At 41.2% G+C, this 19260-nt stretch overlaps 1 protein-coding gene across 1 annotated transcript in view; it reads right to left on the minus strand.

Moving 5' to 3' along the window:
• Positions 1–281: 281 nt before the first annotated feature.
• Positions 282–19260, minus strand: part of LOC130910420 (semaphorin-6D-like) — a 50237-nt gene continuing 31258 nt past the window's right edge. Inside the window, exons 16-23 of the mRNA XM_057827699.1 lie at positions 3057–3230; positions 2850–2990; positions 2705–2782; positions 2068–2123; positions 1951–2004; positions 1652–1893; positions 1311–1427; positions 282–1244 (exon numbers count right to left, since the gene is read on the minus strand). Of these exons, the coding sequence (XP_057683682.1) occupies positions 579–1244; positions 1311–1427; positions 1652–1893; positions 1951–2004; positions 2068–2123; positions 2705–2782; positions 2850–2990; positions 3057–3230 (1528 nt within the window). The 3' untranslated portion in view covers positions 282–578. The remainder of the gene's footprint in view (positions 1245–1310; positions 1428–1651; positions 1894–1950; positions 2005–2067; positions 2124–2704; positions 2783–2849; positions 2991–3056; positions 3231–19260) is intronic.

Consider the following 19260-nt stretch of genomic DNA (forward strand, 5'->3'; position numbering starts at 1 on the left):
AATTTTAAATTGTTGTCATAACATTTATACCATTGATCCTATCTGAAATTGAGGCTTGTAAGTCCCACAGCATTGCAAGTTGGCATTTGCGTGTTGTTTTCAGCACCATTTTCTGCGTATGTTCCGGGACCTGTGCCCGTCTCGTCATCCCTACGCTGTCATATGTACTTTGCTTTCCGGCACCTTATGATTTACAAATTAAGCACTGAGTAAATGTAACATCTTACTACCCACCTCTGCTTATTATACGTACAGAAATGATAAATGAGACAATACCAGATGATTTTTTTATTTACATTCACAGTCATTCATTGTTATTAAATAAGTTAATAAGCATACAAATAAGAGTAGGAATGCTACAAGTTGACATTTCCCTGCTGGGGGCGCCGCTGCTCCGTCAAATGACGGCGCTTGGGTAAGAAGTCACATTCAGCTTGCTTCGGTTTCCATTTTAGTTCCAATACTTCATTACAATTTGTTTGGAAAAAAAGTTTGAATTATTCCAGAAAAAGTCACATCTTGCTTGTTTATTGCTAGAGTTTGTGGGGGCGTTGTGAGCATAGCTTCCTACGCCAGAGTCAGCACCCCGAGCGCTCCTCGGTCACGGGCCAAGCGGAGGCCTCTGGCAGGAAGGATGGTTTAGGTGGCACTTTGGGCTTGAGCGAGACGGCGCGCCGCACGGCCGAGGCGTTGGCGCGCCGTACGCCTTCGCTGTAGCTATGCTGCCGTGTTAGGCAGGCCCGACTCGCTGGCAGGTGGCGGCGGGCCAGGGGTCGGTTGTCGCTTCCGTCAGTGTTCATTCTGACCGGGAAATGCCTTGGCGCCACCCCCTGCCGGTTGAAGCTGTGGTGTCGCGGCAGGACGCTGCCCATCTTGATGACGGCGGGGCGGGTGGGAGTCTCCGGCTGTTGCCGCGAGACGGCGGCGCCTTGAGGAATAAGTGGTAGCGGCCGGGAGGCCGGATCTGGGTAATAGCTATGAGCTGGTGTCTTGCCATTCTGATGATGATAACTGTGACGCTCTGGGGTGGACGTAAGGACCCGGATACCTCCGCCTCCTTGGGCACTGACCTGGCGGATGTGCCTTAGGAGCTCGTCCAACGCGGACCCGTCTGACACATCGCCGTGGAGGTGAGCGCCCTGGAACGCTGAGGGAGTCGCGCGCTCCGTCGTCGAGGGCACGGCGCCGTCCACCGGAAGGTATTCCGAGCTTTTCTGGGGAGCGGACTTTAGCTCATTGTCCGCCTGACAGACAGAATGTTGTCGCGCGTCAACATTTGGTCCTAGCACGATAAATGCTCGCTGACATACCTGCGTCGGGCCGAGCCGAGGCTCCGCCGCAGGCAGGTGGTGTCGCGCAGTCGAGGAATCGGACGCTGGGACATCAGGGATGAAGGACGCGTACGTCTCTGAGCACGCTTTCTCCTCCTAGTGGTTTAAAAACAGAGTTGTGCAACTCCCGCCAATGACTTTAGCCCAGGTCGACATTCAATGCATTTCAAGTAGCAGGGTTGCCGAGAATGAACACTGTTATGCCTTCATTTGGATGTCAATGCATTGAGTTTGATGGGAACGTCGCCCCTACCAACATGGCTGCCCTGAGACCATGCCGGTAGGGGCGAAGAAAGCTCTTTTCATGCTTTAGCCCTCACCTTGGGCGCAGCGTCTAAGAGTCCACTCATTTTGGCCAAGGAGCGTAGGGAGAGGGAACGTGGCAGTGGAGCCTCGGCGTCTTTGAAGCTCCCGTGTCGGCGGGCATCGCCGTCCCCGCCGCAGAATCGCGACACCGCCAAGCCCGACGACACGGCGCCTAGCGAGAACGCAACGAGGGCGCAGGCTAGCAGCAGCGTGTAGTGAACGTGAGACGAGGGATCTTCATCCGCACCGCGAACACCTGAAAAAATACATAACGTTAAGGATGGAGGAGTGGTCGGACCTCAGCGGGGCTTACCATACGACGCGTCGACGGGCACGTCCCGGTCACGAGACGCTGCCGAGAGGTCGGCTGTGGAAAAACGCAAAAACGGTTGCCGTTGGTTCACTGAATGCAGGCGACGCCGTGGCTCACCGTGACAGGCAGGCAGGTGGGCGTGGTCTCCCTCAATGTCTTGCTCGAAGCCCGCCCTGCCGAAGACACTGACAAGTAAGTAAAAAGTGCTTACGCTTAAGCAAGTGTGTGAAGCATTTTCAATCAAGTCAGAGGAACCTCCATGAAGTTGGCCCCCCATCAGATGCAAATTTATATAAAAATGGTGCCAATTGTTTGTGCTCCTATCGTTTTTGAGATAATAATTTTGAGTGATGACGTCACGCAGCCCTCCATTTATTGCAAAATGGACCCCAAATTGCGCCATTGTGCGAGTGACATCACCACTCAATGTTTCAATTTCTATAAAATGATCGCAGCCCAACGGTAGCATAAACGAATGGCACCATTTCGGGTCGATTTTGCAATTAACGGGGTAGCGTGACATCACTCGAAATAAATATCTCAAAAAACAATAGCACAAACAAAACTTTTTACAGCACAAACGTAGCACAAACTAGGGTATTCTGCTCAGAGGTGAAAAGAAACTTTTAACATGAAATGAGAATCTTTTGCTCAACTGTACTTAATGTGTGCACTGAAAAGGAAGCCTACACCACTAGGGAGAGCTCACGTAGCACTTTAAGAGGCACCGTTCTATTGAGGAACTCACACCTACCTGAATCCGGGCGCCATGTCCGCACAAGTTCCCGTGCGTAGCCAGATGCAGTAGGGGTCACGGGAGGCCAGACACGCCCTGAGAGTGAGGGAGACGGAAGACTTTTATTGTGAAAAGGTGCTCGCCGCTTCCTCCTCCCGCTCACCTCTTGCAGACGCCGTGACGCGCGCAGCGACTGAGTGGCACGCGAAGCAGGCAGCCGCTAAATGCCACGAACAAGGCGTGGTGCTCTTTGTCCAGCTCCAGACCCAAAACCCTCCGGTCCTCCGTCAAGCCCGGATCACACCTGGGGAGGTTGCTCGCCAGCTCAGCGGGACGACACGCGAGACCGAAGCGCCGACCGGCTTCTCACCTGTCGGGGTCGTAGACGCGGATGTCCTCCAGGAGTTTGGATCCTCGGGTGTCATTAGGCCGCGTGGCCAGCAGCACCTTGGCCACGCGCCCGTCCTCCGAGCCCAGGAAGACCACCGTGCGTTCCTTGCGGGGACCCGCCGACACATCCGCCGCAATCCGCGTCAGCTTGGACCTTAAAGTGACCAATTACATTTACGCTTGTTTAGACATGCTGATTACCGGTTCTAAGGTATACCCTGGTATGAAAACGTCATGGTTTATCAAAACCGCAAAAACCCTCTCCGTGATACCGTCCCTGTTTTTAGCTATTTTTTAATGTCCCAAAAATGCAGTGAGAAATCCCTCGCTTGCAGCTCCAAGGCTCAAACTTCCTTCAGCGGTTGCTCACTGTCAGTGACTCAGCTGTGCTACACGATGGCTGGAGAAGGTGAAACTCCTGAACATTTTCCTCCATCGAAGAAAACGAAATTACTGGTATGGGAAGATATCGGCTACAGAAAAGTTCCTGGCAGCCGCGGCTTAGAGGAGGGCCAACCAACATGTAAAACATGTTTGTGGAGGGTGGCTGTCGAAGCAGCAATACAGTGGGGCAAATAAGTATTTAGTCAACCACTAATTGTGCAAGTTCTCCCACTTGAAAATATTAGAGAGGCCTGTAATTGTCAACATGGGTAAACCTCAACCATGAAGGACAGAATGTGGGGGAAAAAAAACAGAAAATCACATTGTTTGATTTTTAAAGAATTTATTTGCAAATCATGGTGGAAAATAAGTTTTTGGTCAATACCAAAAGTTCATCTCAATACTTTGCTATGTACCCTTTGTGAGCAATTACGGAGGCCAAATGTTTTCTGTAACTCTTCACAAGCTTTTCACACACTGTTGCTGGTATTTTGGCCCATTCCTCCACGCAGATCTCTTCTAGAGCAGTGATTTTTTGGGGCTGTCTTTGGGCAACACGGACTTTCAACTACCTCCACAGATTTTCTGGAGACTGGCTAGGCCACTCCAGGACCTTGAAATGCTTCTTACAAAGCCACTCCTTTGTTGCCCTGGCTGTGTGTTTGGGATCATTGTCATGCTGAAAGACCCAGCCACGTCTCATTTTCAATGCCCTTGCTGATGGAAGGAGATTTTCACTCAAAATCTCTGGATACATGGCCCCACTCATCATTTTCTTTACACAGCTCAGTCGTCCTGGTCCCTTTGCAGGAAAACAGCCACAAAGAATGATGTTTCCACCCCCATGCTTCACAGTGGGTATGGTGTTCTTCGGATGCAATCCAGTATTCTTTCTCCTCCATACAAAGGAACCTGTGTTTCTACCAAAAAGTTCTATTTCGGTTTCATCTGACCATAACACATTCTCCCAGTCCTCTTCTGGATCATCCAAATGCTCTCTAGCGAACCGCAGACAGGCCTGGACGTGGACTGGCTTCAGCAGGGGGACACGTCTGGCAGTGCAGGATTTGAGTCCCTGGCGGCGCATTGTGTTACTGACAGTAGCCTTTGTTACTGTGGTCCCAGCTCTCCGTAGGTCATTCACTAGGTCCCCCTGTGTGGTCCTGGGATTATTGCTCACCGTTCTTGTTATCATTTTGACACCACGGGGTGAGATCTTGCATGGAGCCCCAGATCGAGGGAGATTATCAGTGGTCTTGTATGTCTTCCATTTTCTAATAATACTGTAGCTCCCACAGTTGATTTCTTTACACCAAGCGCAGATTCAGTCTTCCCAGCCTGGTGCAGGTCTATAATTTTGTCTCTGGTGTCCTTCGACAGCTCTTTGGTCTTGGCCATAGTGGAGTTTGGAGTGTGACTGACTGAGGGTTGTGGACAGGTGTCTTTTATACCGATAATGAGTTAAAACGGGTGCCATTAATGCAGGTAACGAGTGGAGCCTCGTTAGACCTCGTTATAAGAAGTTAGACCTCTTTGACCGCCAGAATTCTTTCTTGTTTGTAGGTGACCAAATACTTACAGTATTTTCCACTCTAATTTGGAAATCTTTAAAAATCAAACAATGTGATATTCTGTTTTTTTTTTTTCCACATTCTGCCTCTCATGGTTGAGGTTTACCTATGTTGACAATTACAGGCCTCGCTAATCTTTTCAAGTAGGAGAACTTGCACATTTGGTGGTTAACGAAATACTTATTTGCCCCACTGTACCTCCAATATGATTCTGCAATTATACAAAAATGAAAGGTTAGTAAACACTGTCATGAATGTTTCCCACCAGCTACGAGAGTTGGGTCTAGTGTGTCTAGTGGTGAAAAGTAACATATTTTAGAGCTGTAATTGCGATAACGTGAACCCGTGATATTTTGGCTTCAGGTTATCATACCATCAGAATCTCATACCGGCACATGCCTACTATCGTTACTGAACTAAGCAGTAATCAATCCCTTTGGATTGAACCTCCCGGTCCAAAGGTCTTGGACATCGAGTGCCGTCAGTGGCACTCAAACATGAGGACTTACAAGCAGTTTCAATGAATTGGACATCTGTCATTGTCAATGGCAGGCAATAAATGAAACACTTTAATAAAAGCCCCCCGGTTAAATCGGATTGAACGTCTAGCGCCGTCGACGGCAGTGAAACGCGATCACTCGATGTCGGCTGTCATAGTCCAAATGAATTTGACTTGTACAGTATTGTTGTCAATTGCAGTGAATGGATTCAAATCAGTAACTTCACCCAATCTAGTTTTCATCCCTGTAACAGTACTTTTACTAGAGTAGATTTTTACACAAATACCTTTGAGTACTTGAGTAGTACCTTTACTTGAGAATTTCATCAATAAAAAAATACTTTTACGACAGCAGATTTTTACACATGTGCTTTTGAGTACAATTTTAGTACTTGAGAAGTACTTTTACCTAAGCACGATTTCATTGATGTAACAGTACTTTTACTAGAGTAGATTTTTACACACAAACCGTAGGGTACAATTTCAGTAATTGAGTTGTACTTTTACCCAAGCCAGCTTTCGTCAATGTAACAATACTTTTACTACAGCAGATTTTTACACAAGCACTTTTGAATTTCAGTACTTGAGTAGTACTTTTACTCAAGCAGAATTTCATCATTGTAACAGTACTGTTGGAGCAGTTTTTAAGTTGAGTCACGCAATGTGGCAAAGCCACCACTAGGCACACAATGACGTCATCATTATGCGTCTATATCATTGACTTGTTCTGCACAAGTGTGGAACGCTGGTCAGATGTAGTTTTCAACCGCACACGCCATCTACCAAGTAGATTATTGATAGTTGCATGTTGTATTGTTTTTGTTTTGTATGAAGGACGCCAAGTACACATTTTTGTTTCTTATTTGACCTCACGACATGACTTTGGACTGAATGACCATAATTGTATTAACCAGACTGCTTGACAAATTTGACACCACCAATGATCATCGGCCACATCGTTTTATCAGATCCTGCCAACTGACATCAATGCGTTAAAAAATTCCTTACCAGCATATAATTGAAACTTTTAATATATTTTTTACACAAATACTTTTGAGTAAAATTACAGTAATTGAGTAGTACTTTTACCCATCATCAATGTAAAAGTACTGTTACTCGAGTAAATTTTTACACAAATAAGCAATTTTGAGTATAATTTCATGAATTGTGCAGTACTTTTACCCAAGCACGATTTTATCAATGTAACAGTACTTTTACTGGAGTAGATTCTTACACAAATACCGTTGAGTACAATCTCAGTAATTGAGTAGTACTTTTACCCGAGCACGATTTCATCAATGTAACAGTAATTTTGATAGAGTAGATTTTTGCACAAGTACTTTTGAGTACAACTTCAGTACTTGAGTTGTACTTTTACCCGAGCATGATTTCATCAATGTAACAGTAATTTTGATAGAGTAGATTTTTACACCAGTACTTTTGAATAAAATTTCATCAATGTAACTGTACACTTGAGTACTGTAATTTTCAGACTATAAACCGCTACTTTTTTCCCCTCATTTTGAATCCTGCGTCTTATAGTCCAGTGCGGCTTGTTTGTTGATTCATTTGGGTTAATAGAAAACACTTTGTTTGACAGCGGCGTCATAAGACTGCCATAATTATGACATGACATTATAATTAGGATTAATGAAGGCTTATGACAGATGTCATTAACTCATTCACTCCCAGCCATTTTCACTGAAGCAACCCCCTTCGCTCTCGGCCGTTTTACTGGATTTTGACTGATTTTGCAAGGCCCGTAGAAAATTCTGTTCTATTGCTATATAAACATGGAACCCACCAAAAGAAAGATTGGCTCTCTTCTTTCAGCAGGAAAAAAAGTTAGTCCATATCTTTTTCCATTCTTTGGAAATCAGAATTAGAAAATAGCTTAGTTTGACTTTAACACAGCTATTTTTTGCTTTTGTACATCCCAAACATCTGAATAATGTTTTCCTTCTACAAAATAACATAACCAACAAGACAAATAGAGCTTTTGATAGCAAACTAACAATTTATTTACACTAACTAACTAAACTAATGAACTGAGAGATGAAGCCGTTGTGGCCGCGGCTGTATCGGTGTAAAATTTTCCCTCATCACCGCCTGTCTCATCAAGATAGATTTTTTTAAATCTTTCTTTTGCAGTGACCACTACCTCATAACAGAATTCACCTAGGGAACTTGTGTGGGGCATGTGCCTTGTGTTTTACATCGTTCTCCACATTTTTCTCACGCTTCTTACTTCTTCAAACTTCCGTTTCCTGACTATTTCTCTTCATTCATTTCCTTTCATGGTCCAATATAAGTTCTTACCAAATGCGCTATTGCCCTCCAGTGGCCAGTTTTATTGCTTTAAAATGGATTTTGGGCGTTGTGCTTTGGAGCAAAGTTGCATCAGAACCTAGAGATGTCTCTTTTGAAAAAAAAAAAAAAAAAAACGTAAAAGATGTATAAATACGTTTTTGGGACACTGTAACAATTAAAAATAGATCGTATTTATACGTTTTTGGGAGCGAATGAGTTAAGTGTCATCCGGCAAATTATGTCACTAACTTGATTTATCCAGCTCGGATCTTTTACATCCATTCACACGGGAGATAATTTGCTGGATGACACAAAATTACATTTGTCATAAGCATTCATTATTGCTCATGGCAGTATTATGTCATAATTATGATGATCATATGACAGTCCAGGGTTTCCCCTAGGATTTTTTTAAGCTGCGGTGGTGGGCTGCATCGGAGTCGGACCGCCTCAACATGTTGTGCCACGGCAAAATTGCGTCATATCATGACAAAGTAAATTTTTTTTCAAATTTTGTTACCTAAGAAGAACCAGAACCATAACCATAACAAAGATCTATTTGAAATATTTCATTAGCCAGGCTAATGTCGTAGCTCTCAGCTTGTTCTCCCCACTGTACATGTACATAAAATGCGTAGATGATTACAGCTACATTACCTTATATAATAATACGACTTTTTTGTCTCGTAGCAATAGTACTATTTACATCTCATAGTCCTTAATGTACTACATTAACACAACAATACTAGTCCTTCTGTTAATGGACCAATGGCGTAGGTTTGCATAGGGACGTTAGGAACATAACACTAGGAACTTTTCAGGATGCTCAAATTGTCCCCACCAACTTTTAGGCAACCTTATTTGCATTATATAATGAGTTCAGTTATAGACAGGGGTACACATAAGTGGTCCGCATGCGCGCATGCGTACTGGACGTAGACAAATGCGCTGGCCCTCAACGGCTTCCATACGCTTTTGCGTACCGATGGCTGACCACTGTATTTGCGACGGACACGAGAAAATAACTTCTCAAAATTTTGAAGAGGCAGGCCACACTGAGTAATTACTTTAGTGATGGGACGAAATGAGCCGAGGTTCCGAAGCTTGTGTCGAGTAATGGGAGGGGGGTTTCCACGAAGCTTGTAGCGAGGCGCGCTTCATTTCGGCAAAACCCGGAAATGATGACATGGGAAGCCTCGCCGGCGGCCGGCTGAATCTCGTGAGTGCTTTGGAAGTGATCCAACGTTTGGCGCACATTGCAAAAACAGGGCAGACTACGGTATAAATTGGTTGCAAAACGCAATGGCGATCGCCTGTTATCTCACATTTTGTGGATTTCGGGCTCCTGTACTTGTTACATCTGTGCGCAACAGTGCAACCAGTGCAATCTTTTTTCGAGCCTTGTCCTTTGCTTGCGATGGAACCTGCGTGAAAAGAGCGATCCTCCCATGTATGGGAACATTTTGATTTGATTGCTTTCAATAAGGTAAGGAAGAAAAACTACTTTAATATAAATGTGAGTGTGTGTGTGTACCTATCTGAACCAAACATCAACAGAATGAACAATCCATTAGTGTACTGGGAGGCACAAAAGAATACCTACCCAAATTTATATAAACTGGCACTCACATTTCGCTGCACCCCAGCTTCATCTGTGCCTTGTGAAAGAATATTTTCTAAAGCTGGTGAAATATTTTCCAAAAAAAGAAACTGTTTAAAGCCAGCCACTGTGGGAAAGCTATTATTTCTAAATAAAAATGAATAACAAATTACCCTTAGCACTTGTTGTATTTTGTTCACATACTAAATTACTAACACAAGCACATTCATATCTTTGTCTTAAGCAAATAGCCATTGGATTCTTAACAATGTTGACCTCTTGGGCTTCTAGACCACTTGATGGCGCCATAGGGTAAATGAAGCACCATGAAGCTTTGCTACATGTGCAAACCAATTGGCTGCAAAGCTTCATTGCTTCATGAGGCTTAATTTGGCCATCACTAAATTACTTCCGCGGTCCCCAACCCCCGTCAAAAGACAGACAGACGACAGAGACGTCACCGGAGCTACCGAAAAAAAGGACTTTTGCTGAAAAGTGGCTACAGGAGGTACCATGGCTAGAAGCAAATGATGCTCGCACGGAAATGCGGTACAAAATGTGCCGTGAGAATCCCAATGTCGCCGATAAGAGCAGCGCATTTTATGTAGGGTCAAAGAATTTCAGCCATCCAAACTTTGAAAAGCACGAAAAAAACAGAGCATGTGGCAATTAAGCAAACTATCAATGTCAAACAGGACCCCACTCGCCCTATGGACAAGTGGCGGAATAAAGGTAATGAACAGCGACATGCACTGACAAACGTGTTTTTGCTCGCATTTTACAAAGCTAAACATGCACGTTCAATGAGGTCTTATGAGGAGGATATCCCACTTTTAAAAAGGCTTGGAGTTAATGTGGGAGCCGCATAATGCCCTTTATTTTGAATTGGTGCTTCTTATTTCATTACATTTCACTTCAAAGTAATGGCAATTTTGTTGTGCCAGTTGATGTTAATCAAGCATTAATTGTTAATATAATTAATTAAAGTTAATTGGCTCTAAGTAAAGCTTGTCATAAATTTATCGCATCAGGCGGGTCGGCTCTCAAGCTCAATGAGGACCAAGTCACATCTCCAGGTCCTCCTCTGAGAACCTGGGCAAAAAAATTATGTGCACCCCTGGTTATAGAGGTCATTTCGATTGTCTTCACATATTTTGTAAGGATAAAATTGACTAGGGTTGTTCCGATCATGTTTTTTTTGCTCCCGATCGTTTTAGTTTGAGTATCTGCCGATCCCGATATTTCCCGATCCGATTGCTCTTTTTTTTTGCTCCCGATTCAATTCCAATCATTCCCGATCATTTTTACCGATCATATACATTTTGGCAACGCATTAAGAAAAAAATGAATAAAACTCGGACGAATATATGCATTCAACATACAGTACATAAGTACTGTATTTGTTTATTATGACAATAAATCCTCAAGATGGCATTTACATTATTAACATTCTTTCTGTGAGAGGGATCCACGGATAGAAAGACTTGTAATTCTTAAAGGATAAATGTGACTTTGTATATTGTGACTAAATATTACCATCTAGTGTATTTGTTGAGCTTTCAGTAAATGATACTGCAGCCATTTAACTTCTGCCCAAATGCATGATGGGAAGTGCAACCATGACTGTGTGTAGGGGCACCAATTGATATATCTTCTCTGCGTTGGGAAAGAACATAGGGTGTTAAGAAAATAATCAACTACTACCTTTCTTCCCCACATTGCCTCCCACGTTATTTTTAATTGCTGAGAGAGGTATTGTAAGGCTTTAGCCACATAAAAAATGGCTCCAAAGGCTGTCAAAATTCTCTCTACTCATTATACGCTGCCTTTTAGCGCTATCTATAGGTAAAACGGCGTCTTTATAGATTGAACGCGACAATGCGTGAGTGGGTCGTGTAGCGCATGCGTTAATTATTTAACGTGATTAATTAAAATTCATTCCCACCGTTAACGCAATAAATTTGATAGCCCTACTTTAAGCCAAAACTACACTGGATGAGTGTAAGACATTTTGTCTGTAACGTTAAATACAATTAGAAAACGATTTAATTTAAAAATATATATAGATTAAAAAAAAAACATGTGCGATATTTTTTTGCCGATTCCGATACTTTGAAAATGACGTGATCGGACATCTCTAGAATTGACCCTACCATTATTAAGTGAATTACTTTCATTATGTTCAGACTTAAAATGACATCATTTTCCCCCCTCAAACGCATGTTTGATTGGCTGATGACTTGTTAAAATACCTTGTTTTCAGTGTAAATGTACTAGAAATAAGCAAAATTATCTGCCAGTGCTTCAAGTAAATTTTACTCAGATTTCTTGAAATAAAAAAACAGCTATCTGAAAATAATCTTAACACTTTTATTTTAAGCAGAAAGTGAGTATATTTAATCTTTAAAAAAAAGCTTTTTCTCATAAGCGGATTTTAAGGGGCCGAAAAGTGTCATTGCATGTAATTGACCTTCCTATATATATATATATATGTATATATATATAAATTTTAAAGCAATAAAACTGCAACAAAAATTAATAAAATGAATAAAAAAATATATTTTTAAAATGGGTCAAAATTATTTTTCAGACAGATCATGTGACTAGCACCTTAGACGGTCATTTGCTTTGCATTAAATTTTAATTAATATATATATATATATATATATATTAGGGGAGGGCAATTTTTTTTTTAAATTTTTTTTTCTTTGATTGAAAATATTTAAAATAATATAACTTTTTGAGGGATTGAATGATTGAGACACAAATGTCCTACCCTTAATATGGCCCAAACACAAAAAGGATTGCTTCAATCAAAGAAAACTTTTTCAATGAAAAATTAAGTGTTCAAAGACAAATTTTTCAATCGCAAAAATTTTTACGCATTCAAAAACTTTTTCAATGATTGAAATGTTTTTTTTTTTGTTTTTGATTGAAGTGATTTTTGTTTTTAAACATATATATTTTTTTAAGCAACTTATTTTTTGATTGAATAATAAAGACAAAAATGTCCTAGCCAAAATGTGGACCAGACACAAATCAACATTACTTCAAAAAAAAAATGACTTCAATCAAAAAAAAAAAAAAAAAAAAAAAAAAAAACTAAGAAAAATGGCTTCCAAACGCATATTTTGAGTTTCAATTTTTTTTTTTACATTCAAACACTTTTTTTTTTTTTTTTTTTTTTAATTGAGGCGATTTTTTTTGGTTGACAGTATATATTTTGATTGAAGCAACTTTTTTTGGATTGAATAATAAGACACAAATCTACCTCCATAAGGCTCTGCTCAGGGGATACAATTTTTGACGGTGGTAACTATATTGGCACGACACCGGTGGGCTTACGATATTCAGTGGATGACGATCTTGGCGAAAAGTATCGCCTAAGCAGCCTGATTTAGAATTCCCCTCAAGAACGATGGGAAACAAAAAAACGCTCATTGTGAACTTATTATTATAAATATTCTTGTAAGTTAATTGTATTGCTGACACTGCGTTTCGGGGTCATCAACATGTTGTGCCCCCCCTGCCCCAAAAGTCAAACTCCGCCTATGCTTTTTTTCATCAGAAATGTTCTTCTTTCAGGAAGTGATATTGTTCAAAACATTATTTGAAATCCTTTCCCCCCTTGATTTTGGTGAAAAATGACCAACCTTTAGATCTATGGGCTTTAATAAGAACAAATGGTAATATTTACCTAAAGTAAATTGAATAATCTGATCCATTAATCTGTTAACTAGTCCTTAACTCTCAAAACAAGATGGAAAAAAATACTCGAATAGATTTAAGAAAAATCATCAGATTGAAACGTTATAAATTTGCAGTGTGGAAGTTAGTACAAGTCAATACAGATTTATTTTTGCATTGATCATTTAGTCTATCAATTAATTACGTTCATATTGGTGAGAAATTAAGCCCTGCTCCCCGTTCAACTAATCAGTTTGGTTTTATTAATATCCTGTCTTAGCAAAAAGTGTACATGCAGGTTAAGCTGTTATAGCCAGGCATGAAAATGGGTCAGGGGTTAAAAAGGTGAGAAAGGTGTGGAGGAAATATGTTCCGGCGTTCTGCCAAAATGTCCTCTGTCGGCGAAACGTCCTACATGTGGCGAATTTGACCATTTTAATTTTTCACATAAGGCTTAATATTCGAGCGGGGTTTTAATTAGTTGAAGGAGTTGATTTCAACCACCATTGACTCGGACTAGCTTAGCCACTCCGGACCCCTGAAACTAACAAATAACTGGCAAACTGCACAGAATTTGTTCAAATCAACTCCAACGACTAATTAAACCCCGGCTAACTCAAAGATTAAGCTTAATGTAAAAATTCTGAACTTCCCCTTTAAAAATAAAGACCATTGAATATGGCCATTAAAATGTTGTCTATAAAAGTTTTAGAGCAATAAAATAAACAACAAAAATGAATGAAATGAACCTGAATGAATGATCCTTCAAACTATTTCATAATGGGTCCAAATTATTTTTCGAACAGATCATGTGACTACAGCACCTTAGAGACAGCCGTTTGCATTGCTTAGCCAAAACTACAGCTGAGGAGGCAAGATGGATATTTAGAATTTCTTTAAACCTAAGCTTTCAAAACTTTCAACAACAACTGAGCTTGAACCGAGGATTGAGCACGAGCAGTATCAAAAAGTCCTGGCTTTCGTGTTACCTGTTGTGCTGTAATTCCAAATGGTGCTTGAATTGGATGCTTATAGCGGTCGACAGTCTTTTTGAGCCAGCGCAAAGTTCGCAGCGCACGGAGATATTTTTGTCATCTTTACTGGACAAAAATGTGACGTAATGACTGTGTTTCCAGTGTGCAAATGCAGCCGTTTGTAGTATATCTCCTGCCTATTTCATTGCATCCTGGAGGGGAAGCAAGGCTGTGTTGTTTTGGCCGCAAACTCCCAGCGCTCACGGCTCACGCATCATGGTAATACACGTGACCCTTTTTTTCCCATCCTTGATTAGAAAATGTGACATGTGATGTCACTCCCATGACTACAGTATTCTTCATTCTACATACATTATGGGGCAATAACAAAATAGTAACGCACAGGCATCAAGGAAAGTAATTTTACTCAGATTACTGATTTAGAAAAATGAACGCGTTAGATTGTTCTTTACTGAAAGAAAGTAATCAGATTACAGTTACGCATTACTCACATAACACGTTACTGACAACACTGCTTTTATATTACCGTTAAATACACAAGCTTGACGCTACCTTAACGGGAGCTATTTTTTCACTGGACGCTCTGGCAGTGTTCAACGCAAGCTGCGACAAACGGCAGTAACTTTGTCATACCGCAAAATATGAAAACGATTAAAACCATTACTCACCAAATTCAATATGCTGGCGAATGCATTCATCTAAAAAAAAAAAAATTGGGAGTGAGACCTCACCTTGTCCAGCGAACGTGAATTTGTTCTTAGGACAAGATCATCTGTCGCAATTAGCGATCTTTGACGCTCTTTTTCTCCTCCCCACATACAAACTTGATTCTCTCTCAGCGGCTGTGATTAACCTCAATGAAGTTGCTCTCCTAACTAAGCCTTGCCTATCATTCGTCTTTGTAAGTTTTTAGTAACTTTGTGTATTGAATTTAAAAGGAAAATGTGTGTTTTGTTTTTGGCGAACTTTTTCATGAAGCTAAACTGTTGAAGCGACTCACACGTGGAAAAATACGATTGTACAACGTTTTAAATGTATTCATTTGGTATATTTCAGTTACCACGATTTGAGAGATCAATAAATTGAAGAATTTACGCCTTGCGTTTGGAGTGTTTCTTTTTGGGTTTGCTGGAATAGCGTCACTGACACTCGCAGCATCAAACAGGGGAAGGGGTAAGCGCTGCCGCGCCAAGCCACTTCTGGCTGCATTTTCGACACATGAAAAATAACGAATAATTACTACAGTATGACGGAAAATTTTAGTGGTTTTGTAACCGCCACGTTTTCATAGCATGGTAAACCGTGAAGGTAACCGGCACATGCCTACACCCGAACCCCCCCCCCCCCTTAAAAGTTTTCTCCTCGGATCTACACGATTCACGTAGGTCATCCTTTTTTACTTCAAAACGGCGAATTTCGCCGAAAGGTGAGAGATTTTCATGCCTGTATAGCGTCCCGACCAATATTGAGACCAAACCTACGTCCGTGTAATGGAGCCATTTCAAGGTGTAGGGGGAAATTCTAATTGCCGTGTAAAGAGTTTTACTAGCTTCGGTGAGAAGGTGAATAGTTTTAATTGTTGTTGTTGTTGTTCGTCAACTACTTTTCCACACAAACGCACATCAAGGTACCATTTAGCTTAGCAAGGAGAGGTATGAGAGACATTTTTTGAGTGTCCCAGAGCTCTGAAACTTGGGGGGAAAAAGCGCATTTATCAAGGGTTCGTCGGCCATGATTGCATATATCCGTCCGCTGTAACAGCCCTGCATTTTCTGCTAATAAATGCGTTGTTGACACATTAGCACAGCGGCACTCTGACCCGCCGCTCGGCGCAAACTCATTCAAACTTGCATTTCCGTCCAAGACGGCCGTCCACCGCTCACTTTCGCCGAAAAGTAAAATAAAAATACAGTAGTAAAACCAAAATACAGTAATGCCCCGGATGGGGGGAAGAAGGACAGGAGTCTTTATTGGCTTAGCCACTTTATTGTGGCAACAATAATAAAGAAAAGGAATAACAAAATAACGGCGGGCTTCCGCGACATGCGACCGCTATCTCCTCCTCGCTACCCTCTATGTCAGAGCTCCCCGTCTGATCATCACTTTTTAAGGTGGCCACATATAGTTACGGACATTACAATACACAATGAATAGGTTGCCGCCGAACCCTTCCCATTAGGCTGCCGTTAGTTTGAAACGGCCTTAAAAAAAAAAAAAAAAAAAAACATTTCCTCTAGGGCTGTCAAAATTATCGCATTAACGTGTGGTAATTAATTTTTTAAAATTCATCACGATAAAATATTTGACACAATTAACGCACATGCCCCGCTCAGATTAAAATGACAGCAGAGTGTAATGTCCGCTTGTTACTTGCTTTTTGGTGTTTGGCGCCCTCTGCTGGCGCTTGGGTCCAACTGATTTTATGGCTTTCAGCACCATGAGTGAGCATGGTGTAATTATTGACATCAACAATGGCGAGCTATTAGTTTATTTTTTGATTGAAAATTTTACAAATTTTAATAAAACAAAAACATTAAGAGGGGTTTTAATATAAAATTTCTATAACTTGTACTAACATTTCCCTTTTAAGAACTACAAGTCTTTCTATCCATGGATCGCTTTAAGAGAATGTTAATAATATTAATGCCATCTTGTTGATTTATTGTTATAATAAACTAATACAGTACTTATTAAAGATGTCCCGATCGATCGGGTCCGATCACGTCATTTTCAAAGTATCGGAATCAGCAAAAAAATATCGGACATCCCGTTTTTTAATATATATATTTTTTTTAATTAAATCGTTTTCTAATTGTATTTAACGTTACAGACAAAATGTCTTACACTCATTCAGAGTCTTTAGTTTTGGCTTAAAGTAGGGCTATCAAATTTATCGCGCTAATAGCGGTAATTAATTTTTAAAAAATGAATCACGTTAAAATATTTAACGCAATTAACGCATGTGCTGCACGACCCACTCACGCATTGTCGCGTTCAATCTATAATGGCGCCGTTTTACCTATATATAGAACTAAAAGGCAGCGTAAAATGAGTAGAGTGAATTTTGGCAGTCTTTGGAGCTTTTATTTAGTTGGCTTAAAGAGCATATGACACGAGAAAAAAAGTCTTAAATGGCATTATTATGTGAATTAGAATCATGTTTTGAGACGATTCGACTATATACAACAATTTAGAAAAGCACAGATGACGAGAAATTAGTCTTTTAATCTGCCGGATAGCCACGCCTACCATTATAGGGCTTTAGCGTCCCCAACAGGTGGATGACGTCAGCGGTAGACTGGGCTCATCGGTTTTACTTTTCAGCCCATTGAGGGGGAATTATTCAGAACGAGGAAAACGCGACGAAGAGAGCCGCAAAATGTCATTCTTTCAGTCTCTCTACTCCAATATTTTTACAGGATATTCTTTTTATCCAAGTATTTTTCCCCAATAGCTATATAAATGGCTTGAGAAGGACCAGTCAGCCCGTCAAGGGGGAACTATTCACAACGAGGAAAACAACGAAGAGAGCGGCAAAACGTCATTGTTTCTGTCTCTTTACTTCAATATTTTTACAGGATATTCTTTTTAACCAAATATTTTCCCCAATTGTTAAATAAATGGCATGGTCATGACAAATAACAGTCTTGTGCTGAATGGAATATGAAATAATAAAAATGCATTTATTCAGGACGACATGGCAAAATTACTCCATAATGGTCAAAACTGTCGACTTCACCCTTACTGTCGCACCTCCCGAACGATATTTTATGACACCTAAATCGGACATATGTCATTTCCCTTCCCAGGCTTCGGAGAATGTAAACAAACCAGAAGTCGTGACAGCTAGCCGACATGCTAACCCGAACCGAGTGATGTTTCAAAGTCTTCAAAGCGGAAAATCACACATAACTAGCCTGGATTATTTGACACGACGTCCCAGTTGTCGATTGTCTTCGCGGATCGGCAAACCGCCCGGCGGAGAGCAATTTACAGTTCGTTCCCCGGAGGAGGGTGGCTGGAGTTGTTGTGCAGCTAACGTGCTGCTGCTAATGAGCATTAGGAGAGCTTTTTACATGCCTATCAATGATCAAACGTAAGTAGTCCTTTATTTAAAGGACGTTTGTAGTGTTTACTTGGTAATCGCTGTATTCGTATTTGACATAATACAAAACAAGATGTTTACTCACTTCCTCGTAAGTCCAATGGTCCCACAGTAGTAGGGCTTGGCCAATATCCACGGTGAATGGGAACCTTTTGAAACTCCAAAAAGGCGCATACGCCTCTCCCTCATACAGAATGATTTTTCTGCAGCCGTTTGGCTGGCGTGATGCGAAAAAATAAACGTATTAATCCGCAAAATCAGCTGAATCCTTCGTCCTCATACATAACAGTACACTGTAGCGTGAAGAGGACGTCTTCTACCGTACACGTCACAGCGCCCTCCTCCTCAATGCAAGACCGAAGCCGGAAGTCACTCATTTTCATGGCGCGGGATTCAAAAAACTAAATAAAAATAGCGATCACTTCCACACACATCCAAGCGGTCCATATCATTCAGGGGCATAAAATACCGTGTGTATTATTAAATAAATATGCTTTTTCGTGTCACAGGCACTTTAAGCCTTAAAATCCCTCTCTCAACAATTAGAAATATCGTGGGAAGCAATGTGGGGAAGAAAGGTAGTAGTTGATCTTTTTCTTAACACCCTATGTTATTTCCCAACGCAGAGAAGATATATCAATTGGTGCCACTATGCACAGTCACGGTTGCACTTCCCATCATGCATTTGGGCAGAACAGTTAAATGGCTACAGTATCATTTACTGAAAGCTCAACAAATACACTAGATCAGGGGTCCACAACCTTTTTTGCACCACGGACCGGTATTATTTGGGTCTTTTTTTCACGGACCGGTGTTCTGACAAATTTTGCAACCCATCAAAAATTGCAACGATGCGGTTCTGCGCATGCGCGTAACGTTAAACATAATGCAAATTTTGCATAAAGCAAAATGCGCAAATGCAGCGATTCCAAAGTAAACACTACAAACCTTCTTGAAAGAAAGAAATATTAACTTACATTTGATCATGGAAGGACTTGTAGAAAAGTTCTCCACAGATACATCCTGCCATGTT

Source organism: Corythoichthys intestinalis, chromosome 22 (assembly GCF_030265065.1).
Source record: "Corythoichthys intestinalis isolate RoL2023-P3 chromosome 22, ASM3026506v1, whole genome shotgun sequence".
Lineage (NCBI taxonomy): Eukaryota > Metazoa > Chordata > Actinopteri > Syngnathiformes > Syngnathidae > Corythoichthys > Corythoichthys intestinalis.